Source organism: Salmo trutta, chromosome 3 (assembly GCF_901001165.1).
Source record: "Salmo trutta chromosome 3, fSalTru1.1, whole genome shotgun sequence".
Lineage (NCBI taxonomy): Eukaryota > Metazoa > Chordata > Actinopteri > Salmoniformes > Salmonidae > Salmo > Salmo trutta.
In genome coordinates this window covers 53,595,194-53,605,658 of record NC_042959.1, presented here as the reverse complement: position 1 = coordinate 53,605,658, position 10,465 = coordinate 53,595,194, and the positions used below count along the sequence as shown (strand labels likewise).

The window sequence follows — 10,465 nt, the reverse complement described above, 5'->3', positions numbered from 1 at the left end:
AGCCCCCATGCGCAACGGCGCCCGAGACAACAACGCGGTGACCTGCCGCAACCCACGACGAGTGGGGTGGGCGGAACCCCGAAATATGTCACTTAACTCCTTCATTCTCGACAGACAGAATAACGCAAATCCTACCCAAGACAGTGAACGAACTCGTTAAGATTTCACAAATAAACTCCATCCAAAGTCCATCTATCCCTCAGTAGGCTACTGCGTCCCACCATATATAATACAACATTGGCAATATACCAAAACAGTACGCTCTGGTGCCCAAATAGTAACTTGACTCGGAAACAATCCTAAATGCATTCACTTTGGACATTTTATTGAGGGGGAATTATTAAGCTATAGCCCATGCATCCTTGTGTAAGTATCCTACAGTACAAAGACCGTTGCGGTCTTGCATTGCAGGGATGGGGAATGAGTAGCGTTGCTTGGCTCTAACGCATGGCTGATATGGACAAAGGAAAGGTGGAGGGAATATTTTGTATTTTTTTCCATACGCGAGGAAAAACGCGGGGGTTGGTTTCTGAGATGCCACAGGCTTGGGAACCTGAGACGGAATGGTATAACGGGAGGGCGGTTCGTTTTGTCTTAGCAAGGAGGGGACTGTGTACCAGACGGGGTGGAGTGATGCATAGCCTAGCCCCTCTCAGTGCAGACGGCCTTGTGTCCCGTTTGCCTAGAGCTGGGAGAATACTGTATCGCAAGTAGGCCTATAGCAGACAGAGAGGGGGGCAGGTCTATGGGAGGGACTAGCGCAGAGGGAGAATTGGAAGGAGGAGGGGGCAGGGAGGCGGCACGGGTGCTGTTTCTCCAGTCTCTTTCCCCTGTCTTTGTCTCACACTCTTTTGTTAGCCATGCCTAGCCTGCTGGTTCTAGCAGGGATCATGGAGAAAAATGGGGGCTACGGCGGGGATCTAGCCGGCTCCGGGTTCGGAAGCGAAGGTCTCCTGGTGCCACCCGACGAGGAAGAAGACGACTCCCGTGCCCTGAGGGTCGCGCTGGGCCAGCTGTCTCTACTGGGGCTTGGTGAAGGCGAGGACGGTGGCGGGGCTCCTGGAACGGGAGTACAGGATCGCAGTAACAATAACAATAACCATCACAACCATACCAATAATATTGGCGGAGGTATTGGTGACACAGGGCTTTTGCAAGGGAAGAACAAGTTATGTGTCCTGTACGAGGGTTCTTCAAGTGAGACGAAAGGACGAGGCTGCAACATAACAGAATGCGTCCCCGTGCCCAGCTCAGAACATGTGGCCGAAATAGTGGGGAGACAAGGTAAAGATTCCAACCAAATGTTCCTATTGAAAGTTATGTTGCAGTTCTGAGCTTAATGTTTCTCCCTGTAGTTTGTAGGGTGTTTTGATAATGCTCTATAACTGTTACGTTAGCTGGTGTTATTGATATAGAAAAGGGAGTGGTGTTATTTTTTGTTGTATTCTTCTACACAGGCTTCCTTGCCACTCTTTGGCCATGGTAACAAATCTGTTTCAAGTTAACATACAGTGGCAGAAACTGCAACATTGTTGCAACTAGGCTCCGTTCTATTGTCCGTCTAGTGATTTTCAAACGTGGGGAGACACAAAGCAGGACTGTAACCGTTACCTCATGGGCGCATTATTCTACATCCAGCCATCAATGTCAGCTCACAGACGCACACTTCAGGCAGGGATCGCACTTGCTTCCTTTGTCGTCTGAACGCGCGAGACTGTTAAAAAAAACGCAACGTGCTGCTTGCTGGTAACGGAGGAATCTCGTTCGCCCTGAAATGTTTACAAATTGTTTATTCTCTTTATTGTGAATAGAACTTGAATTTGAGTGACGATTGGTGTTTTCAAGCTGTTGTTTTCGGTTTCGTAAATTCTAATTATGTTAATTGTTTTTGTTGCTGACTGCCCCAGTGACACAATTAGACAATGGCAAGTGTGTTTCTCTATTTTCTCTTTTCTTGAGCAGTTTAAAAGTGAATTCCCAGATTTAAGATGGATATATCTGTGTATTGAGTAATTGTCGAAGACCTCGACATGAACTTGAATGACAGCAGCTGTCAAACAAAGGTGTGAAAGTGAGGGGAGGGGTACCTTATTAGGCAGTGTTACCAGTAGACACTTGGGATGATCATAGGAATCGAAGCGTGACTCAGCCAGAAGTTGGACCAACGTGTCGAGTTGAATGTTGTGTGGTTCTTCTATTTTCTGATATAAAATAAGAACAAATAATAACAAAATATGTTGCCTTTTTAAAACCTATTGCCCATATTGATATTGTGATCAACTCAAATTGGCTATTTATCGATTCTCCAGATTGCTTGTAACCTGTACAACTCTCAGAACCAGCAACTTATTGCTTTGTGCTACATGGTTGTTTTTGTTTGACTGCACCTATTGTTGACTGGCTCTGTTGTGATGCGTCCAAACGATACAGAGGGGTTGGTTAGACAAGCAGGGATAAATGGGTGGGTGGATGGTTGGTGGGTCAGAGGCACTGGGCATTAAAAGGGAGTCACACCCAACAACTCTGAAGTTGTGAACATTTTAGACCAAAATTTGTCATCTTTTAAAAAGGTATGTCAACTATCAATTCTGTCTTTGCCTCCATAGAAGAAGAAAAAAACATTGCTTCGTATTACCGTGTAGGTGTAACAATCTTAGCTATTCCAAATTACTCATCTTTGATGAGTGTATCAGAAAATTGAATTAAAATTGTGTCCTTGGCTTTTTAAAAACTTTGTCTTTTGTTTTTGCAGGTTGCAAGATCAAAGCCTTGCGGGCCAAGACCAACACCTACATCAAGACCCCTGTGAGGGGCGAGGAGCCTGTGTTTCTCATCACGGGCCGAAAGGAAGATGTGGCCCTGGCCCGGCGCGAGATCATCTCTGCCGCCGAGCACTTCTCCATGCTCCGAGCTTCCCGCAACAAGCTGGGTGTGTCCTTCAGCGGTTCCCCGCCTGCGCCCCTGCCGGGCCAGACCACCATCCAGGTGAGGGTGCCCTACCGCGTGGTGGGGCTGGTGGTGGGGCCCAAGGGTTCCACCATCAAACGCATCCAACAGCAAACCTGCACCTACATCGTCACCCCTAGCCGAGACCGTGACCCCGTCTTCGAGATCACAGGATCACCCAGCAACGCCGAGAGGGCCCGTGAGGAGATCGAGGCGCACATCGCATTCCGAACGGGAGGTCTGCATGACCACAACAATGAGAATGACTGCTTGGGGCCAGATGGCGGCAGCCCAGTAGGCTCCGGGGGTCTGGAGAGCCGCCTGCAGCAGGTGTGGGGTCTGCAGGGGGGCCAGCGCAAGCCGTTGACCAGCAGCTTCCGCCAGAACTTCTCAGATGCCATGGTTGGAGGAGGAGAAGGAGGTGGGGTAATCTACAGCAAGGGCAACTTCAACAGCCCTGGAGAGAAGCCCTGCTCCTACTTTGGCTCAGAGGGCACCCAGAGTTGGGGAGACCCAGACTACCCAAAACAGGTGGCCTTCTATGCCCAGCAGCGCTCCAAGAGCTTTGGAGGCCTCCCCCTGCCCCTGACCAGACTCTCTCCAGGCCTTCCTGACCCCTGTGGAGGGAACAACGGCAACTCCTCGGGCACCAGCATCACTATTCTGTCTGGCTCTCCTCATGCCCAGGCCCGCCGTGCCCACAGCGAGCCAACCTCGGGCGCGGGGTTCCCTGGACGCCTCCCTGTACCGGACTCGCCACCAGCCATCCTCCGGGACTGCATGACCTGCTTCGAGAGCAAAGTGACGGCCGCCCTGGTGCCCTGCGGCCACAACCTCTTCTGCATGGAGTGTGCCATCCGCATCTGTGAGCTCAACCATCCAGAGTGCCCGGTGTGCCACACCCTGGTCTCTCAGGCTATCCGAATATTCTCCTAAAAAACACCACGTCAGTTTTTACCATTCGTTTTATCACAGTGTTTGTTCGACAATTATTTACTATTATTATTATTATGATTATTATTATACTTTTCTTTTCTCAGAAAAAGTTAAAACAAACAAGCAGATATTTTAGAAGGCACTGCTTGCTTTACTAAAAAGTATAAGAAATATTTTGAATTTTTTCTTTTATATATATACATATATATTTTATAAAAGTTTTGTTTATAAGAAAAGTATAGTACCTAGCATTTTTTCAGTTTTTTTTTTACTGCTGCTGTTTTTCATTCACGAATCACAGTATGGGCGGAGTAGTAGGAACGTGAACATTTTACGATTCAGATTTATTTTACCATGAAGTGGTTTTATATGGAGAAAAGGAAGGAGGTGATCATTGAGGTTCAGTTTAACTCCCTGGTATCTTATCTGTACCTGAATGATATGGGAAGTCAAAATCAAACAGAAGGAAAAAGATTGAATCTTTCATTGCACCTTATAATCGTCTTAGTTTCGGATAGTCAGATTAATGATTGTCAATCATCCAGAAAAATTACGTAGCTGATGAAAAGGTAAATCCCTCAATGTGGCTCGAAAAAATGGAACAAGCTTTGATATTGTCACTGAAAGTCTAAATTTGTTCCAATCGAAGGACAGACTATTCCATCATTGTCATCTTTCTGACATTTGTGTCCCTTTACAAGCTTGTTGTTATACCTGGTAGTCCTCCCTAAACACCTGTTAGAATGGTAATAATATGGGACAGAATAGCAGACAAACGCCTTTTTTTATGCAGATATGTCTTACAGATTTCCTTTTTCACAAAGAGGTGAATGAATGCAACACATTATATTGCTGAAATATCACTGCAGTTTGGTGAAAAGTTTCAGCGATGCCTGTTCCTCGTGGCACTTGAAAAGCAGGTTTCTTTCGCCGGTGTTAAGCACTGATTTAATTTGTGAGGCCAAGAGCCTTGGAATTTGTCCAGTTGGCTAATTTGGGAGATCCGTCTCCCCGACGGACTAGTTTCAAAGCCAACTTATACCCACTTTATTGTCTTATGTGGTAATTTAGCTGTTATCTGAACGATGTAGGACAAAAAAACGAGAGCCACTTTTGACAGGCATCTCTCTGAGGTTTGCGCAGTTAGAGCGTCAGCCATTAGAGTGGACAGAAGCTGAGGAAAACACTGAGCTGTTCTCTGAATTGGTAATAGTGTGCCTAAATGAGCGAAAAGCTCCTAGAATATAGTACCACCATCCACAGAGCTCCCTCGCCACCCCCGTCCAGCAGCTTTGTATTTTAGCTCAGAGGCCTATAATTATCAGAGCTGTGCAGAAGCAGGTGTTTAATAGCCCCCTCTTTTTCTATTTTCTTTGGGAGTGGCTTACCCCCCCCCCCCGCGCTTACTGTTCGATCGTTGGCTGTTGAAGGTAGTAATGACTGCAGCTGACCCACAATGCATTGCCTCCCTGAGTGGGGCGTATTGTCTGGGCCCAGCGGTGGCGTGGGCCCGGAGTGCTCGGACACGGCCCGGGGAGACTCATTGATAATTAGGCAAATTGTCCGGTCCAGGTGCGGACCGTGTGGCGACCCTGGTGCTGAATGGGGGGTGAGACAGAGTCCCGGCGTGGGCTGCTGACCGCCCCACCCCTCTGTCACAGGCACAGAAGGTCCAGTCTGGGTGCAGCTGGGCGAATGGGACCCCTCCTTCCATATCCCCCTCCCTCTTTCCTTCTCTACTGCTCTGAGCTATCCCTACTGGGGAGAGGGGCCTCCTTTGTCCCAACACTCAGGAAAAAAGCAGCATATGAAAGAAAGAGACCAACTGAACAGGCTGCCAGCTCTGAAATGAGAGTGAGGGGACTTTGGAGAAAGAAAGGATATCTACAGTGTCAGTAGATACAGTAATTACCTAGTGTACAATTCTGACACACAGATCCAATTCTTTGAAATGCCCCACTGAACTAGATGTCTCCATGTGTTCTCAATAAGATAAGGGTATGAAAACATGCAGACATGTATCATTTAAGAGTACGAGGAGGCTGATCACTTGGAGTTCATCACCCCCCCCAATTTGGATGGAGGCCTTTGTGACAGAGAGCGAGTGCAGATCGAAGTTTCCATAGAGTACCCCCCCCCTTTATCTCCTGTCTGTATGGGACATCCTGCAGCTGCCCACTCACCACAGACACACAGGCTTAGCCAATGGCAGGCTAGCACTGGGCCTTCAGAATGAAATCAGACGATTGTAATTGACAGGAAAGCGGAGGAAACGCCCCATTTAGCCACCACTCATGCTGAATCAAATTACACACCCTTTGCCTCTGCCTTAGCCCCAGCCTGGGGATTTCAGAGGGAGGGAGGGGGGATTAGAGCCGTTGGAGGATAAGAGGGGGGCTTTTTGGGGTGGAGAGAGAGAGAAGGCTGCTCCCAAAGAAAAGAGAACCTGCAGATCTAGTCTTTGTGAGAGGGGTCATCTGTGTGTCTTCAGTGAAGGGGTAGTTAGAAGGCTGCTGCCTCATGTTTGCTGGTGGTGGCAGGTGAACAAGGACATGCTGGTGATTCAGCTGGCCTCCCACTAACACTGCATCAGATCACTCTATTAAGTTGTTTTTTCAGGAGAACTCTTTTGCTCAACTTTTGTCCATCAAAATATGATGAATAGTTACAATAGACTGTTGTCCCTAGTCTAGGCAGCAACAGAGCCCCCCTTTCCCCCATTGTATTGTCAGCAGACCACTCCTGTTGTCCATGGACTGTGAAGAAATAGAACTGTACTTTCAGAGTATCTAAATTCTATTACATATTTAGAAATTAATTGACTATTTATTAATGGGGAGAACTGCAGAGTGGTTTGGTCTGAACTGTCAATGGCAATTTCAAGGCAGTATAACACTGTTAACTGAATATAGTATTTTCTATTCTTTTTTATTTTGTTTTAAGCCTTAATATTTTGTATTAAAAGATACATATTGCTTTCACTTTGGCATGAAAGTTTAGTGACATACAGTAGGCCTTCAATAGTATTGCCCCTTAAAAAAAACTTTCACGGAACTATTTGTCAGAAAATAATGTGAATCAACCGGGTTGGGAGGGATTAAATTGAATTGGGAAATTAGGCTCTTAAACCCTTTACATTAAAATATAGAGTAAAGCACCTTATTATAAGAAAACACATAGAATTAATACCAAACCGACCACTGATGGTGAATATTTCTTCATAGATTTTGAAAGACATGCACATAAGGTTTCCCTATCATGTTTTTATAATATAATTATTGTTATTCCTTATAGTAGTGGTATTATGGGAGACCTCTCATCCATTCAGTCAGTACTGATGACTTGGTTGAGTTTGCACTGGTTTAATGTAGAGGGCTTTTTAGAGAGTCACTGTTTTAGAGGCTGTGGGAGAAATTTGCATTGTGCTTTATGAGACAGGATTCTGCACATCTGTGTATGTGTGCATATATATATATATATATATATATATCAGTAATTTACATCCAGTCAAATGCCTGCTATATAAGTGGGATTTTGATTATTTTTACAAGGTGAAAATATCCTTTTGAATTTGTTTGTGGACTTTTAAGATCACTTTGATATATATATATATATATATATATATATATATATATATATATATATATATATATATATATATATATATATATATATATATAATGTCCCCTCATCCTTAAACACAAAGACGTATATTGATAGGCTACTTATATGTATGGATCTAATAAACTTAAGCATTTCATCAAGTCAAATATATAGATAAGAATACCACAATACCACATACTGTAATGATGAATACAGGGCTGTATTGATGTTTCCACTGACATATACTGATACATTCTCTCAAATATGTAAAGACATGTGTTCTAAAATATTCCTAGATCCTTTTGGATGAATCAGGTTATGTACATTAGGATGAAAAGCAATAATGTCAATACTGCAACAGTAAACAAAAGAGCCAGTTTAGTAAGTTCATAGAATTCAGCACCATCCATAACGCAACCTTGATTCATTTGAATATTATTCAATTTTTGGTCTAATATCTTCTAAAAATGCATATGGATTTATGCCAATGTAGGATGAGAAATGTAATTAATTAGTAACAGTTTCAGGCACAATAGCATGTTTTTGTTGCTTTCCTACATCTTGCTTATAGTCATTTTTGACTACTTAATCCCATCATTTTCACATTGAATATTAATAAGACTGCAAGTATACCTCAAATACAGGGTGTGCCAACACCAGTGCAACCTCAAGATTTCCTCCTCTTAGTATATGTGGAATTTTGAGATCACAATACCTGTTATTTGGAAGAAACCAATTGCATTGTACAAGTAAGCTTTTTAGTGTAAACATACAATGCTTTTCAGGAACATAACATGAACAATTGAGGCATTTCCTGTCTGTCGAAAGCAGGAACTCATAACAACTTAAATCACACACTAAAGTAGACACAATGGTAAAACAGAAGGTTGGATTATTTCCATAGGATCTGTCGAAGACCTCTTCCATATGAACGTATTCTGATGCCCAATGCATTGAGACAAACATTTTCATCACTTGGGAAAGTAGCATTTATTTAACATGTATTACTCTGTATTTATTCATGTTTAGGGAGAAACGTTTATAGTTACCATAAGCATATCATGAGAATATATTTCAGTTTTTAGATTGGTTCCAAAACATATTTTGTAGCTGATTTGATGGCACAATTTAATTATTTCTTTATGCTGTCTGTTATAAGTAGTTGTCATTATCCAGCATTTAGCTGATTTAAAATAAAAGGTCAAAAGGTAGCCAAAGAACAAAACCTTGGAAGAGGTTCGAGGACATCTATAGGAATTATATTGCTAATCGTAAGCTTACAATTCTACGAATGTTAACACATTTCAAACTTATCATAGTTTGGATTTATTAATGAAGGTGGCTGAGGTCAATACAATAATAATCAGCTTTTGTTTTTAATAACCCGCTAGTGATAGTTTTGTCAAAAGTCATACAGCACACAAGCTTCAGTCAATATCTGTGAAATGGAGCTTGTCTCAATAAAGACATCCTGTTTCAGTTTGGTCTTTTTTTATGCTACAGTAGCTTCAGTGATCAACTACCCAATCACTGCCCAAAGACACCAGTCCTAATGCATCACCCTCTTAAGTTTGATTTATATTGGTATTATTGCCAACTTAGATTTATGAATAATGATGTCAATAAGTTTTGTTTCATCATCACAGCTCTTAATATGAAAACGCTAGACTTGTCTTAGGAAGTTTATGTTTCTTCAGAATGGGGCAGGAACACATACTAAATGAGAAAAATAAGGGTTAGAGATTTGTCTTTGTTTACAATTCTGTTCAAATTCATGTTGAATTTCAGCTGAAGGGCTAGATTTGCCTCAAAGACCCCAGACTGAACAATAGTTGAATAATGCATAAGAAAGTTGTTAAGATTACACAAATACCCTGCAGTATCTTTGTTAGAGTTCAAAAACAATACTGCGGTTTTAATTTAATATTGTTTCTAGTTAACTTTATTCTCCATGTCGAAGTATGATAGCTGAAGTTTAGTACAGTATATAAGAGTAACAGTAAAATTAAGATCCCATGGCATTAACATATTTCATCAACATAACCACAAGGTGTATAAAAAGCTTTAAAGAAATTAAGATGGACATATATTTAATTCCATATATTTACCTTGAGGTGTAATTGATATAGAAATTCAAATAATGACTGTCTTATAAGATGAGGTATAGCTTGATATATGCACCCAGTATATGAAGTACTCCCACTTCCTTTAGTGGAGAAACAAAGATGGCGGTGAGAACTCTTAGGGGGATTTCTATTTCATTAACTATTTTTTTCAATTGTTAGTGTTCTTTATAATATATTAAAGTAACCATAGAAACTCTGAACAGTTTTCTTCTCTTTAACAAATGTACAACTCTTTATGCATTATGTATAACAATAATAGCACCCCTTTCAAGGAGTGATAGGAAATCCTTTAAATTGATGCACTTAAGCAATTATTCTGACCTATCATAATCACAAGATGAGCAAGTAATGCATTTGAATGTAAAATAAATTACCATTGCACTCTTTTTACCTTTTGGTTTATACATTTTAAAGTGAGCTGGAAAGAATTTGTGAGAAGGTTTCACCGCAGTCTATAGAGTTCTTCCACATACATTTATAGAAAGCAACTTTAAAAATGAATATTATTACAGTTTCTTAAATCTATTTTGCTAACATGGGTTATTATTTCATAGAAAGACGAGGATTAAGTCAGTTTCAGGATGTTATTTATGAAAATCTTAAAATGAAGAAAACATATTTATGAGTAACCTCAAGAAATTTGTTTTTTAATTAAAAATACAAGAAGTTAATATATTTCTAAACACAGGAAAGTTGGTTTCTACTAACGGTTTAAAAAATAAAATACGTTTTATTTATGAAAGTTATGGACTCACCTCCACACTGTATTTCATTGTAAATGAAATAAGAGTTGATGTGGGTTCCCCATAGCTTATATTTTAACTTCCGATATGCACTATTTCAAAGAACACCAG

At 41.7% G+C, this 10,465-nt stretch overlaps 1 protein-coding gene across 1 annotated transcript; it reads left to right on the top strand.

Moving 5' to 3' along the window:
- Positions 1 to 383: 383 nt before the first annotated feature.
- LOC115178651 (RNA-binding protein MEX3A) lies at positions 384 to 5,682 on the top strand. The gene is made up of 2 exons (XM_029739906.1): positions 384 to 1,284; positions 2,753 to 5,682. The coding sequence occupies exons 1-2, from the start codon at positions 861 to 863 to the stop codon at positions 3,880 to 3,882; spliced, it is 1,554 nt and encodes a 517-aa protein (XP_029595766.1). The 5' UTR covers positions 384 to 860; the 3' UTR covers positions 3,883 to 5,682.
- Positions 5,683 to 10,465: the final 4,783 nt, after the last annotated feature.